The sequence below is a fragment of the Macrobrachium nipponense genome, chromosome 45 (genome assembly GCF_015104395.2).
Source record: "Macrobrachium nipponense isolate FS-2020 chromosome 45, ASM1510439v2, whole genome shotgun sequence".
NCBI lineage: Eukaryota > Metazoa > Arthropoda > Malacostraca > Decapoda > Palaemonidae > Macrobrachium > Macrobrachium nipponense.
In genome coordinates this window covers 14,226,777-14,243,406 of record NC_061105.1, presented here as the reverse complement: position 1 = coordinate 14,243,406, position 16,630 = coordinate 14,226,777, and the positions used below count along the sequence as shown (strand labels likewise).

The following is a 16,630-nucleotide window of genomic DNA, read 5'->3' as shown; positions in this document are numbered from 1 at the left end:
TGTTTTCAAAACATAAAATCCTCCAATAGCTTCCAAGAATAAATATGCACTATTTTCAACATAAATTCCCTATAGCTTTTCCAATAATATGCACTGTTTTCAACATAAATCCCCCTATAGCTTCCCAATTAATCAAATGCACTTTTTGTTTTTCAACATAGTTTTCCCTAAGCTTTCAATAAATATGCACTGTTTTCCCCAACATAAGTCCCTATAGCTTTTGTCAATTAAAGTATGCACTGTTTTCAACATGAAATTTTCCCCTAATGCTTCCAATAAACTATATGCCGTGTTTTTCAACAATAAATCCCCTATAGCTTTCCAAAAAACTAAATGCACTTTCCACAATAAATCCCCTTAAACTTCCAATAAATTATGCATTGTTAAAACACAAAATCCCCTATAGCTTCTAATAAATATGCACTGTTTTCAAAGCATAATCCCCTATACGCTTCCAAAAATATGCACGGTTTTTTCAACATAAACCCCTATAGCTTTCAAAATTTGCACTGTTTTCAACTAAAAATCCCTATAGCTTTCAATAAATATGCACTGTTTCACATTAAATCCCCTATAGCTTCAAATAAATTGCACTGTTTGTTCACAAAATCCTGACGCTTCAAATATAATATGCACTGTCTTTAAACATAAATCCCGCCTAGACTTCAATAAATATTGCACTGTTTTAACATAAATCCCTATAGCTTCAAATAAATATGCACTGTTTTCAACACGAATACCCTATAGCTTCTAATAAATATTTACTGTTTTCAACATGAGTCCCCTATAGCTTTCAATAAATATGCACAGTTTTCAACATAAATCCTCAATAGCTTCCAATAAATATGCACTATTCTCAACATAAATTCCCTATAGCTTCCAATAAATATGCACTGTTTTCAACATAAATCCCTATAGCTTTCAATAAATGCACTGTTTTTCACATAACCCTTCCCTTTAATAAGCTTTTCCCATAAATTAATGCACTGTTTTCCAAAAAACATTTAAGTTCCGCTTAATAAAGCTTTCAATAAATATATTGCAACTGTTTCAAACATAAACCCCTTAAAATTTAGGATAGCTTCCAAATAAATATTGCAGTTTGTTTTTCACAATTAAATCCCCTTAAATAAAGCTTTTTCCAAAACTAAATTCCCACTTTCCAAACCATAGATTCCCCTATATATGCACCTGTTTTCAACAAACAATCCCCTATAGCTTCAAATAAATATGCACTGTTTTCACATAAATCCCCAATAGCTTTCAATAAATATGCACTGTTTTCAACATAAGTCCCCTATAGCTTCCAATAAATATGCACTGTTTTCAACATAAATCCCCTATAATTTCCAATAAATATGCATTGTTTTAAAAACAAGTCTCTTATAGCTTCCAATAAATATGCACTGTTTTCAACACAAGTCTCCTATAGCTTCTCATAAATATGCAGTTTTCGACATAAATCTCCTATTGCTGATCAAAACGTTATTAACATCAATCTCTACTGCTTATCAACAAATACGGACTCTTCTCAACACATACCTCCTCTTGCTGATCAATAAAAACGCACTGTTATAAACTAATAATAAAAACGAGCTGGCTTTTTTTACTCAAATTTTCATGATTTACTAAAAAAGGCATTCGCTGTATCTAATATGGGTCATTAGTGTGTATATATATATATATATATATATATATATATATATATCTATATATATATATATATATATATAATATATTTATATATCTTTCTATACACACACATAAATTTTTTATTATTATTATACATATTTACGAGTGTTATCCTGCAATCCGCCTGTGACTTACAAATAAATATGCACTGTTGATAGTCCATCTCCCATGCCTATTAATATCCACTGGTTTTTGCTTACTCGGGGAGTAAACCTACTTTATTGTTGTTGTTGATTTTGTTGGTGGGTGGGGGTTAGGAAAGCCCTATAGAAAAGCCTAAAAAGGACTGAAAGTTGTCTTACGATGAGTTTAAGACACAGGAATTTTAGGATAGGATATTTTATGATGTACTGATTAGAATGAAAATGTAAAAAATAAAAATAATTTGCATATTAAACAGTACAGAGGAATTATTTCTAGTAAAACGCAACGTATTTATTTTAATTTTCGTTGGTGAAGCAACGTTCTATTTGACCGTTGGTTTTCGCACGCGCTCCGAGTGAGCTGGAGGTCGGATCACGCCTTGTTTAATAGATCTCACATAGCTTCTCCATATCAAGCACTCATTTTCGATGAAATACCCCATTGCATACTAACAAATTCGCAATGGTTTTGAAGTCAATTGACTAGAGCAGCGTTTCTGAGGTGCTCAGGTGAGCCCCAAGGAATAGGAAAACTATAATCTAATGTTCAAAACATGTTATTATTTTCATAAATTTTGCAAGATAATAACAACTCACTGTTTCTTGCATGGCAAAAACACTGGGTATTAAATTGAAAGAAGTTTTGGATCAAGTTGTCGAAATGATAAATTTCATCAAGACTAGACCAGTAAAGGCTCGTATATTTGAACAACTTTGTGAAAACATACATTCACAACACACTCGCTCGCTATTAATAGCACACAGAAGATAGATGGTTGTCAAGAGGAAAGGTTCTCTGTCGCGAAGAACTATTGGCATTTTTTTAAAAAGAAAATAAAAGCAACTTTTGTGGACTTTTGGAATGTGAGTTTTGGACATCAAAATTGGAATATCTGACTAATAGGTTTCAACACTTGAATAATCTGAACATGTCTATGCAAAGAGGAAATGAAAATCTTCTCTCATCTACCGACAGAACCAAAGCATTCCAGAAATCAATAGTGATTTGGAAAAGAAAAGCAAATTCAGGCTGTTTGGAAATGTTTTCTTTGCTGAGAAAAGGCTATTCAGACATTTTAATTCTTTTAATAGTGGATCATTTAGCGACTCTGGATGGTAATCTGAATTATTACTTTCCCTCCATAAACACCGAGCAGTACGACTGGATTCCCAACCCTTTCATTGGCTTTTCGTTAACTGAAGAGGAGGAGCTGGTCGCTATATCTACTGATCAGGGATTAAAGATCAAGCATAAAGTGTTCATCGATCAGTTTTGGATTTCAGTTAAAGAAGAATATTCTTCAATAGCTAACAAGGCATTAACGGTTTTCTTGCAGTTTTCCACACCTTATCTTTGTGAACAAGGATTTTCTGTACTAACATTAAATGTAAAAGTAGATCAAATATCAAATCTACTGATGAAGAGTTGAGAGTTTGTTTATCACATAAAGGCCTAACATTCACAAAATTGCTAATTCTCATCAAGCACAGGTTTCTCATTAGGATATTTAAATGCAAAATGTAATATCTAAAAAATAAATGGTTATTTTAGAATACATATCTAGTATTTTCCTATTAGTACTGCTAAACAAATGCTAAAATTAATTATTATTATTATTATTATTTTTTTTTTTTTTTTTTTTTTTTTTTTTTATCACAGTCCTCCAATTCGACTGGGTGGTATTTATAGTCTTGGGATCGTGCCTAGTGCTCCTATGATTATGGGTACAATTTCCACTGGCATATCCCATATCCTTCTTATTTCTATTTTCAGGTCTTGATACTTATCAATTTTTTCCCTCTCTTTCTCTTCAACGCTGGTGCCCCATGGTATTGCGACATCAATGAGTGATACTTTCTTCTTTATCTTGTCAATCAATGATACTTTCTTCTTGACTTTGTCAATTATTATCATTATTATTATTATTATTATTATTATTATTTTTTTTTTTTTTTTTTTTTTTTTTTTTTGTGCTCTATCACAGTCCTCCAATTCGATTGGGTGGTATTTATAGTGTGGGGTTCCGGGTTGCATCCTGCCTCCTCAGGAGTCCATCACTTTTCTTACTATGTGTGCCGTTTCTAGGATCACACTCTTCTGCATGAGACCTGGAGCTACTTCAGCCTCTAGTTTTTCTAGATTCCTTTTCAGGGATCTTGGGATCGTGCCTAGTGCTCCTATGATTATGGGTACGATTTCCACTGGCATATCCCATATCCTTCTTATTTCTATTTTCAGATCTTGATACTTATCCCTTTTTTCCCTCTCTTTCTCTTCAACTCTGGTGTCCCAGGGTATTGCGACATCAATGAGTGATACTTTCTTCTTGACTTTGTCAATCAACGTCACGTCTGGTCTATTTGCACGTATCACCCTATCCGTTCTGATACCATAGTCCCAGAGGATCTTTGCCTGATCGTTTTCTATCACTCCCTCAAGTTGGTGCTCGTACCACTTATTACTGCAAGGTAGCTGATGTTTCTTGCACAGGCTCCAGTGGAGGGCTTTTGCCACTGAATCATGCCTCTTTTTGTACTGGTTCTGTGCAAGTGCCGGGCATTCACTTGCTATGTGGTTTATGGTTTCATTTTTCGTATTGCACTTCCTACATATGGGAGAGATTATTTGATAGACAAAATGGTAATGAAGAACAGTAGGAGAAGGAAAACCAACCTAAGCATGGCATGGATAAACTATAAGAAAGCCTTCGACATGATACCACACACATGGCTAATAGAATGCCTGAAAATATATGGGGCAGAGGAAAATACCATCAGCTTCCTCAAAAATACAATGCGCAACTGGAATACAATACTTACAAGCTCTGGAATAAGACTAGCACAGGTTAATATCAGGAGAGGGATCTTCCAGGGCGACTCACTGTCCCCACTACTCTTCGTAGTAGCCATGATTCCCATGACAAAAGTACTACAGAAGATGGATGCCGGGTACCAACTCAAGAAAAGAGGCAACAAAATCAACCATCTGATGTTCATGGACGACATCAAGCTGTATGGTAAGAGCATCAAGGAAATAGATACCCTAATCCAGACTGTAAGGATTGTATCTGGGGACATCAGAATGGAGTTTGGAATAGAAAAATGCGCCTTAGTCAACATACAAAAAGGCAAAGTAACGAGAACTGAAGGGATAAAGCTACCAGATGGGAGCAACATCAAACACATAGAAGAGACAAGATACAAATACCTGGGAATAATGGAAGGAGGAGATATAAAACACCAAGAGATGAAGGACACGATCAGGAAAGAATATATGCAGAGACTCAAGGCGATACTCAAGTCAAAACTCAACGCCGGAAATATGATAAAAGCCATAAACACATGGGCAGTGCCAGTAATCAGATACAGCGCAGGAATAGTGGAATGGACGAAGGCAGAACTCCGCAGCATAGATCAGAAAACCAGGAAACAAATGACAATACACAAAGCACTACACCCAAGAGCAAATACGGACAGACTATACATAACACGAAAGGAAGGAGGGAGAGGACTACTAAGTATAGAGGACTGCGTCAACATTGAAAACAGAGCACTGGGGCAATATCTGAAAACCAGTGAAGACGAGTGGCTAAAGAGTGCATGGGAAGAAGGACTAATAAAAGTAGACGAAGACCCAGAAATATACAGAGACAGGAGAAAGACAGAAAGAACAGAGGACTGGCACAACAAACCAATGCACGGACAATACATGAGACAGACTAAAGAACTAGCCAGCGATGACAATTGGCAATGGCTACAGAGGGGAGATTATTATTATTATTATTATTATTATTATTATTATTATTATTATTATTATTATTATTATTATTATTATTATTATTATTATTATTATTATTATTATTATTTATTATTTATTATTTATTATTTATTAATTATTAATTATTAATTATTATTATTATTATTATTATTATTATTATTATTATTATTATTATTATTATTATTATTATTAATTATGAACCCAACTGCTATAGACCCGAGGGCACGAGCAGGAAAAGCAGTCCCACAGGAAATAAGTGAGGAAAAAGACAATTAAATAAAAATAAAAATATGCAGCATATAAAAAAAAAAAACACATTTTAAAATATGCTTGAACGCTATGCACAAAAAGAGTAAAATATCGTCTCAGGAAGAAAGTATTACCGTACCAGCGATCTAAAGTTTCTGAAACTTCACAATAAATTCAAATTTCATAAGTATTTTGTCCATATTAAAATCAAAGGTGCGCTCCAAAGTCTCTGTTAATTCATAGATGTGCCCTGAGGTCAAAAGGTTGAGAAACACTGGACTAGAGTAATAGGGACTGGTTTGACACGAGTTTCCTCTGGTTTAATAACAATATAAAAATAGTTTTAAACTCACAAATATACAGTGGTCTTCAGCTAAATTTTCTATGGCTTAATAATAAATATGCAATAGTACCCAATAAATTTCCTATGGCTTGGTTACAAATACCCATCTGTTTAAAATAAATGTCCTCAGGTTTGGTAAAGAATAAATTTAAGCAAAATAACAAAGTAAATTTGATAAACAACAAAGTTAACAAATAAAATAAATAACGATTCTATGACGTGAGACAAAATGTCTGCCTTCTAAAAAATAAAAAAATAAAAAAATATAATCTCGACAATTCAACTACAGAATTAAGGAGATCATATGTTGTCGTTGAAGATTAAGTTGGCCTTGTGCCAGCACGGGTTCTTGCTCGTAAAGAAGATCAGATGACAACAATTTGGTCAAAAAAACTGTGGTAGTGTTGAACGTCAAAGAAGGTAAGGGCAGGACTATTAGAATTAACTGCGTATCTATAGTATTACTACGAAGTGGATAGTCTAATCTGGGAAGACCCGAATACAAAGGATAATCAGAATTATTAAATATATTATAAAGCATGAATGATGAGCAAACTGTACCACGATGCCAGGAGATTAAGATAAGATTATGGATAACAAGGAAAACTAATTTTTTTTTTAAAGAACCAAGTCATCCTTGGAAGACCAAAACAGAGAAACAATAATCAAAGATGTGGGAATACATTCTTCCTCACTATCAATAAAAGACACCTACATTTCAAATGGGTTCCACTTAGTTATAGAGTTCTATCAATGATAAGACCTGATTGGGACCGGTTAAAGCTGCAGTGTTCTTATCAAGAGTTTAACTTCATCCCCCCCATATTTTCAGCTATACTGCATGCAGCAAGTTTACATAAATCTCTGTTGGCAGTTTTCAGCCGCTACAGATGAGATCAATGCAAAGAGAGTAGCATCGTCTGCATAAATATCACAAATTCTTGGTCATTTGTATTTTTCCTACCTATACTTACCTCGAACTACTTTAAGAGAATCCTGGATGTCAATCCGGTACCGATCAGAAAAAAATCCGGTTATTCCTTCCACACCTAGCCAGGGTTTTCAAGATCATATCACAAATCATACATACTACAATGTGTAAATAGTGAGGGTCCAAAAACACTGTCCTGAGGAACGCTAGAAATTGCATTCCTTGTTCACAAACTCTGTCAAGCCCATAGCACAAATCATACATACGTACATAAAGTAAAAAAGTGAGGGACCAAGAACACCGTCCTGAGGAACGCTAGAGATTGCATTCCTTGTCCACAAACTCCCCCTCTGTCTATATGAGGAAACATGGGAAATTATGATTAACACAGAGAAAAGCAGATTTAAGTCGAACTTCATGACCAAACACTAAGAACTCCTGTACTACACTGAGAACTGACAAGAGTGCATCGGAAGTACTACACAGGTCCTTAAGAAAGCCGAACTGTAAAAACTAGGGAACAGATGATTGCAATTCAGTACAGGCAATCAGATCCTTTGCCAATAGACAATCAGAAACTTTAAATACTAAGGAAGTTAACGGAACTTTTTAAAATGTGGAGGTTGAGAGAAATTGGGTGATAATCAGCAGAGCTAGAACTACCCTATCCAAATTTGACCTAATGGGTTAAAATGACCAATTCTCCAGCAAGTGCAAAAAGAACCCCTTCTGGCTATGTTACGAAAAATAACAATCTTGGAGCTGTTAGTAGGCATTCTTCACAAAAGTATAAGGAAGATATCACTTGGGCATCATAATTCAGTAGCAAAAGACTCTTGACTTCACAGGACCAAAAAGCTAAATTAGTCAGTTTAGTTTCATAAAACCCCGTCAGCCAAAGAGGTTCCCTCCACCCTCTCAGCCAGCCAGAGAGGTTCCCTTCAGCACTGGACAATGAACGAGAGCCAACTGGTTTAGTCAAAAGAGTAACTGTAAAGTCTGCACCAAAAACTGCAGATCTGAAAGTACCCCCCACCATTTACGTTCCTGAGTTGTATACGTACATACACAAGCGCTTCTTCCACATTCCAATTGTATTAATTATCAGCCGAACTGCCACCGTTTTCGTTGGATATAATTATTTCTTGTCAAACTAGATCTACTCTTTTTCAAAGATTATAAGCTCCCACTCTAAATCTACTCTTGAGTATTAGCAATTTTGCACTGGTTTCCATCCCAATCAGACCTGGTCTACTGACAAATCTGCAATGGTTCCACTCTAAATCTGATCTGGACTATTAATAAATCTGCACTGGTTTCTGCTTGATTCTGCTTTAATATAATTATAAATTAAGCCGTTTAGTTAAACCTGCATCGGTTCTAATCCAAATATACCCCGTTTATTAACAAATATGCATTGGCGAGTCGAAATTTGCTCTGGCTAACAAGTACATTTGCAATGGTTCTACTAATATTATGCAAGTTTTATCCTAATTCTTTTTTTCTTCTCTACTTATAACTCTGCACTGGTTTCAGTCTAACTCTTTTTTTGTAGTCTATTTATAATTACACTGGTTTCAGTCTCAATATTCTTCTAGTCTACTCATTTCTGCACTGACTCAACTAACATATGGATTCTCACACAACCTAAGAACAGAGTTCCGAATCTTGAAACAACTCCTCCTTACATAAAAATACCACAGACTTCTGAGCCATGACTAATTGAAATAATGCAGTGTTTATGATTTACTCCCTTTCTGCTGAAAATGGTCACTATCAAACGTTAGTGAAAAAGAAAAAAGAAAATATAAGGTCATATTATCGTTGTACACCAAAATTAAACAACTTACTTCACATTCGACCAAAACCTAATTGTATCAATTTGCTTACCAGGAAGTTAAAAAATATATTCTATATTTCTTATTGCAAAATACACATATAAAGGTTAATTTAAAGGTCAAAACTTACATTTCAATTGGATGTGACTTTGAAATACGTTAAAAGATTATAACCTTTTCTTAACACCACCTTACATAGATCTATTGCCCAAAAAAATACTAACACAAACACTAAAATAAACCTAAATACGTGTTTATGTAAGACAACGTAAACATATCTTATAGCAGACGCTTCTAATAATCTATCCAAATTGTTTATAATTTGTTGAATAAAACAACAAAACTTGATATAACTTGAAATGTTGTGATCAGGCGACTTTTAAGTCTTTCAGTTTAGAAACAGCCAGAAAATCAAGCTTGCATTAGCCTGTCATGAGATATAATATGGTCAGGATAAAATAAGATCCTTTTCTTGTGCGCAAATCTTGGTTTATAGTTAAAATTACAATCGAAGTCTTTTAACAATTTCTATACAAACAGGTTATTCATTTTTTTATTAGTTTTATTCCCTCTGACAATAAGGGCAGACGTCCTCTGAAAGCTTAAGGATATTACGTGTATATTTAACAATATACCAAGGTTCACACCCAAGAAAATAGTCATTTTTTCTTATCCTCATCCGTAAGAATTGACTGTTTTAGAGCTTAAGGATATTACGTGTATATTTAACAATATACCAAGGTTTACACCCAACAAAATAGTCTTTTTCCTTTTATCTTCATCCGTAAGAACTGACTGTTTTCTTAAAGCTTAAGGATATTACGTGTATATTTAGCAATACACCAAGGTTCACACCCACAAAAAAAATTTTTTTTATCTTCATCCGTAACAACTGACTGTTTTCTTAAAGCTTAAGGATATTACGTGTATATTTAGCAATACACCAAGGTTCACACCCACAAAAAAATATTTTTTTATCTTCATCCGTAACAACTGACTGTTTTCTTAAAGCTTAAGGATATTACGTGTATATTTAGCAATATACCAAGGTTCACACCCACAAAAAAATTTTTTTTTATCCTCATCCGTAACAACTGACTGTTTTTCAGTCTTCAAGAAATGAATCTGTGACTTGCCTAGTACAGAAATGTGCTATTATCTTGCCCTCGTTTCCAAATATGTCAAGATTCCTTGTGATAGCATTTACTGGACGTTCATTGCCACGCAACAACGCAAAGGTCCTAACCAAATAATACCGAAATGAAAAAGAAAGAAAAAAAAAAATCTTTAAACGACCAATAAAGTCATGAAAGCTACTCCAAGCGCTGGTCTATACAATGTCCCCTGAGCAGACAAATTCGAGTGACAGAGCTAACAGTGGAAAGAAATGTCCTAACCAAAAAAAATACTGAAATGAAAAAGAATAATAATAATAAAAGAAATTCTCTAAACGACCAAAAAAGTCAAGAAAGCAGCTCCAAGCACTGGTCTACACACTGACCCGATAGCAGACAAATTCGAATGACAGAGCGAACAATGGAAAAAAGCAGGTGCACTTACAGGACCCAGCTGAATTTGGGGCGCTGCGGACAAAGGACCCCTCGATCCTTGGGTTCTGGTGGTGTCCACGGATCCGAGGAACGGAGGAGAAGACCATCTGCTGCTCCAACTAGCGAATGTCCTCCCGCAGGTGTTTGCTGCTTGGCAGATGGCCAAGGGCGGCCTCTGACGATGACCCAGTCCTTGGACCCTCGCTGGCTTCATGGCACCTGGTGGGGGAGGAATGACGGCACTTGAATGATGCTGTATAAACACTTGCGTATTGAAGGATATTTAATATTCTCTCTCTCTCTATCTCTCTCTCTCTCTCTCTCATTCGCCTCTCTCCCTCCTCCTCTTCTCTCTCTCTCTATCTCTCTCTCTCTCTCTCTCACACACACTTTTTTATCAAATAATTCAAACAACGGCACTTGAATGACTGCATAAACACTTGCGTATTGGGGGATATTTAGTAGTCTCTCTCTCTCTCTCTCTCTCTTTTACTGTGTGGAAAGAGAGAGAAAGAGAGTGAAAGAGAGAGAAAGAGAGTAAAGGCATTCTCAGTTATAATTGGTGGTTTACTTCCCGCCTTACCATCAATATGCCTTGTTTAAGAATCACCAGCTCATAACCGCGGTTACCTTTTGTTATGTAAATCTTCCGTCTGAACAGTGGGTGGACATAGTATTTGTATCAGTGTAATGCAGAATGTATAAATGTGTAATTATTCTTTAACCATATATGTTCACTGGTGCTCCTTTGGCTTGTCATCGCGTCACCTATACTCCGAGGTGCTATAGTACTAGAAAATGGCGGGAGCTCCTTGGGACGCCGTGTTTAGTACTATAAGCCCCTCTGGAATCAAAGTATTATATATAGCTATATCCGTTTCTGTATTGTGTGGTCGAAAAATTGTTAATAAACGATATCTTTGTGCAGCCCTCTACTTTATACATTTGCCATACGGCGTTTTATATAGTACTAGCCCCTCGGAGTAGGTGACGTGCAGATATCAAGCCAAAGTAAGCACCTCGGTCTAGACCGTGAGTTGCACCAGTTCACTTTTCTCGGTACTCCTACGATATAAATTCATCAAAAATCACATAAGCAGCGAGTTCGTGTCTACTACACGCATTAAAGCGTCATTTTCGAAAATTAAACAACAATTATATTTTACGGAACCTTGAAGTAATTTTCCTTCTCTCAGCAATGTACGTATAAGCAAACATGTCTGTCTGTCTACATAAAGGCAACCAAATTCTCTCTCTCTCTCTCTCTCTCTCTCTCTCTCTCTCTCTCTCTCTCTCTCTCTCTCTCAACGGGCATGCATGCTGATTACGAGGACAATCGCAGTAATTGCACTATCTGATATATAGTATAATAAACATGTTCCAAAGCGCTAAATCTTTTTTTTTATGCAGTATACATGTGATGAAATTACACGGCAGTAAAATTTAACAATCAATTATATTTCACTTGCAAAATTTTACACTCGACCATAACTTATAAATGATGCCAAGGGCTAATATTTTAACATCGGAGACATTTTCATGACAGGAATCTAGCAGTTGTTATTTTACTTTTTTTTCTTTAACGAATTCTCGGAACCTTTGACATCATCTAATAAAAGTGGATAGACCATTATGAACACTGAAGGTACAGTATTGAATCTATGACTAGTGGGAAACTTAAAACTACTATTTTTGTATTAAGTAATATATTCCTTTTCTTCGGTCACGTACGCTGCACTGCATGTGGTATATGATGAAATAACTGTTCAACAACAATACATAAAACATGAGAGAGACTGCGTTCACTGTTCTCAATAAAGAGTCAAGCAGACCGAGTTTTTTGGAGAGAGGAGGAGGAGGAGGAGGAGGAGGAGGAGGAGGAGGAGGAGGAGGAGGAGGACAGGCCTAATATTAGACAATAATGAGAGTCAAGTCTTCAAAACAGGATGACGTTCGTCCGCGCCAAAAGATATGTAGGTCAGGCCGGGTCACATTCGAAGAAAAGGGAAAGGGGGTGGGGGGAGTGGAGGTTTGGTTCGGAGGCGATCATCTGACCTCCTGTGACCAACACTTACCTCAGCGGGGGGTCGGACGACCTTCCCGAAGAGGTGATTATAGGTAATATGATCCTATAATGACCGCACTCCGGTCAACAACATCACGCTCTGGGGAGACTGTTCTCATCCCGGGAGGATGTGCGCTCGCCTCTGTTCCTCTGGACGACAACACCGACAACACCAGCAGCTTCCGGTCAGTGCTCTGTCCTGGGTAAGCCAAGGACCCCGCTATAAGGCCTGGGCAAAGGTCCTCGGTAGGGCTCAAGTCTATAAGTTCTGGACAAGGCCTATAGAGTTTAGCCTATAGGTCTAGGCCCTAGACCTATTGGCTAAAGTCTTACGTCTAGGCTTCCGGCCAAGCTTCCAGTCACATAATGTCATGATTCTTGCCACGGATTAGGTCAAAGCGCTCGTCAGTTTCATCAAAACCGGTCACCGTTTACGAAGTATTTGTTAACAACCATAAACGAACGAAACTATCATAATTCACCCATCTTCCTTGGCCGAGTTAGTAAAGAAAAAAAAACCTAATTTGAGAAAACCGGGAAGAAAAATTCTACGAAAAGGACAATGAGTTGAGAAACGAGACAGGAGATGCACAAAAGCAACGGACGAAGAAACAATGGAGAGGCATAATGGATAAAGCACGCACACACGCACACACACAAGAAAAATGTGTAGACATTGTCACACGAGCACATTTGGCACCTTTCAACAACAAAATATACAATTGCATCATCTTATCCTTTTAGACGGGACAGAAAGGAATAGTACAGGGTGCCATAAAGTCTGGGTACATAGTAAAAACAAATACTTCTTAAAACAAAATAATTTTATTCAATTTTTACGTTGGTAAATAATATTTTCTACATGATTTCCATCATTTTCAATGCATAATTTGATGCGTTTTACAAAATTCATGTGAACTCGATGGAATAGATCCGCATTGTCGTCGATTTCTGCACACTGACCCGTAATGCGTTCTCTTAAATGGTTTAAATCTGTAATCTTCATCGAGTACACTTTCTCTTTTAGCATGGCCCAGAAAAAGAAGTCAATTTTACGATAAGACCATCCTTCTCGTCCGCTTAAGAGTACCAAATCGATTCGTTCTTTCTCAGACAAAGCCATCTTCATTCTGAGGAGAAAAAATAAAAATAAATAGTAAAATCCCCTATGTACCCAGACTTTATGGACACCCTGTATTGTAGATGTGAAAGGCCTTATACCAGCATAGTTTACTGCACTTAGAGTAGCCCGTAAACACTGGTGGAGAGCATTATGTCACTAGCGAACGTTCGGGAACGTATGACACCCACAGAAAACGTTTGGAAACGTGAGCAACTGATATCGAGAACGTTTGGGACCGGGTGAGACCACTGGTAAAATTACAGGAAAAACCAGATAACTGCTGAACCGAAGGAAAGGCCGAAAGACTGAATTAACAAGAGCTTAAAATACAGAAGAAAGGATTGGATAAGAACAAATTAATATGAAAACAAGAGCGTGAAATACGAAATAAATACTTGAAGGAGGGAAAAGATACCTATAGATTGGAAGGACGATGTGATGGTGAACAAATACATAACTTCCATCACAGCCTCTCTTCAAGAAACAGCAATGGTTCACTATCATTCATTCACTCACCTTCAGCTAGCGATGGTGAAGATAAAGAAGCAAGATTCAGTTTGGAAAATGCGCTCCTCAGCGTTCGTAGGCCCAGCATGGTGCCGTCTGAAGTGGAATCGTGAAAAAAAAAAAAAAAAAAAAACATGGCATTACAACAATAAACAAGAAATAAAATCATTAAAGCCTAAAATAAAACATTGCATTAATATATGTTCATAATTTTTGCCAGGACTGAAAACCTAAAAAATGTAAACATAGCATTACAACAATAAACAAGAAGTACTAATATGTATTTGTAATTTTCGCCAAGGCTTAAAAAAATAAAAAATGAAAGGTGTTTTGGGTAAAATCCTGTCGTTTCTTGAAGTAATTAAAAAGGTTTACCTGCTCTAGAGCCAGCAAACACTGCCACCTAAACTTATTTTAAGGTCCCTACCAAATACAATGTCAAAAACGTTTTAGAATATGGTAAACAGTTCAAATGCCATTTTAAATAAATTAAGTCTAGTAGCTCTATAACAAAAATGTTATTGTTATAATACAATTAAGTTTGTTCATACTTACCTGGCAGATATATATATATAGCTGTATTTCTGACGTCCGACAGAATTTCAAAACTCGCGGCACACGTAGTGGGGCGGCCAGGTGGTAGTACCCATTCCCGCCGCTGGGAGGCGGATATCAGGAACCATTCCCATTTTCTATTCATATTTATTCATGACCCTTGTCTCCTGAGGGGAGGAGGGTGGGCACTCTAATTATATATATCTGCCAGGTAAGTATGAACAAACTTAATTGTATTATAACAATAACATTTTGTTCATGAAAACTTACCTGTCAGATATATATATAGCTGAATCACACCTTCGGATGGTGGGTAGAGACAGACTAGGATTTTTTAGGAAACTTAAATTAAAATAAAAGATTAACTTATTGGTTCCTTACCTGATAGCAAAGTAGACTATGTGATTACTGTCACCTAAAGCCTGCTTATGCTTTATCAGAGTTGCCAGCCAGGTTTGGACCTGTAGTGCTGGTGCCCTCTGAATGCTCTGTCAACGGGGACGTGACCACAATGTGACAAGACCATCTAGCCAAACATATGGTAGTAACACAGCAACCGACCACCACCTGACCAACTAACCAAAAAACCCCTGACATTAACACTAAGGAATGGGAGATTTTCACAGAAGATCTCACCATCAACCAAAAACACAATAAACTAACCTAACTAAGCTAAGGGATAGGGAGAGAGCCACCTTCAGCCCCCAAAACTGTGTCTGCCGAAATGTAAGGTCCCAAAGAACTACAGTTCTCGTAAATCGTTCTCACATCCCGGAGGTAATGTGAGGCGAATACGGAATTGCTCCTCCAGAAGGTGCTATCAAGAATATCTCTGATAGACATATTCCTTTGGAAGGCAAGAAGAAGTAGCTACGGCTCTGACCTCGTGAGCTTTCACTTTAAAGAGGCTCATATCAGTCTTCTGGCAAGATGAATGAGCCTCTTTAATGACGTCCCTCAAGAAGAAAGCAACAGCATTCTTCGACAACGGCAAATCTGGTCTCTTCACCGAGCACCAGAGATTACCTGAGGGACCTCTTATCTCTTTAGTCCTATTCACATAGAACTTGAGAGCCCTGACAGGGCACAGGGCTCTCTCTGGTTCTTGACCCACGAGACTCGATATTCCTTTGATTTCAAAGCTCTTTGGCCAAGGATTAGACGGGTTCTCGTTCTTAGCCAAGAAAGAAGGGTTCAACGAGCAGACAGCGCTGTCTCCCTTGAAACCCACTAGGCTACTGAACGCTTGGATTTCACTAACTCTCTTCGCCGTCGCCAGAGAAGCTAGGAAAAGCGTTTTTCTCGTTAAGTCCCTTAGAGAAGCTTCATGGAGAGGCTCAAAGGGACTTAGCATCAGATGTTTCAACACCACATCTAGATTCCATGAGGGCGGTCTTGCTTGTGGAATTTTGGTGGTTTCGAACGACCTTAAGAGATCGTGCAGATCCTTATTGTCGGAGAGGTCCATTCCTCTGTGGCGAAAAACGGCAGACAACATACTCCTATAACCCTTGATTGTAGGAACTGCCAATTTCTGCACATTTTCTTAGATAGAGTAAGAAATCTGCTATCTGATTCACAGAGGTCGTGGAAGAGGAAATTCCTTCCTTCTTGCACCATGCCCTGAAGGAGGACCACTTAGACTGGTAGACAGCTCTTGAAGAGGCTCTTCGAGCATTAGCGATTGCTCTCGCAGCTGCCTTTGAAAAGCCTCTCGCTCTGGCCAACTTTTCGATAGTCTGAACGCAGTCAGAGCCAGAGCGGAGAGGTTTTGGTGAAACCTTTTGAAGTGAGGCTGTCTGAGTAGATCTCTCCTCCAGGGCAACGTTCTTGGGAAGTCCACAAGGAACGTCAAT

The 16,630-nt window shown here is 37.2% G+C and overlaps 1 protein-coding gene across 1 annotated transcript in view; it reads right to left on the bottom strand.

The window, feature by feature from the left end:
- Positions 1-16,630, bottom strand: part of LOC135214391 (small ribosomal subunit protein uS12m-like) — a 54,156-nt gene that overhangs the window by 28,851 nt on the left and 8,675 nt on the right. The window contains exons 2-3 of the mRNA XM_064248648.1: positions 14,229-14,315; positions 10,535-10,743 (exon numbers count right to left, since the gene is read on the bottom strand). Of these exons, the coding sequence (XP_064104718.1) occupies positions 10,535-10,743; positions 14,229-14,307 (288 nt within the window). The 5' untranslated portion in view covers positions 14,308-14,315. The remainder of the gene's footprint in view (positions 1-10,534; positions 10,744-14,228; positions 14,316-16,630) is intronic.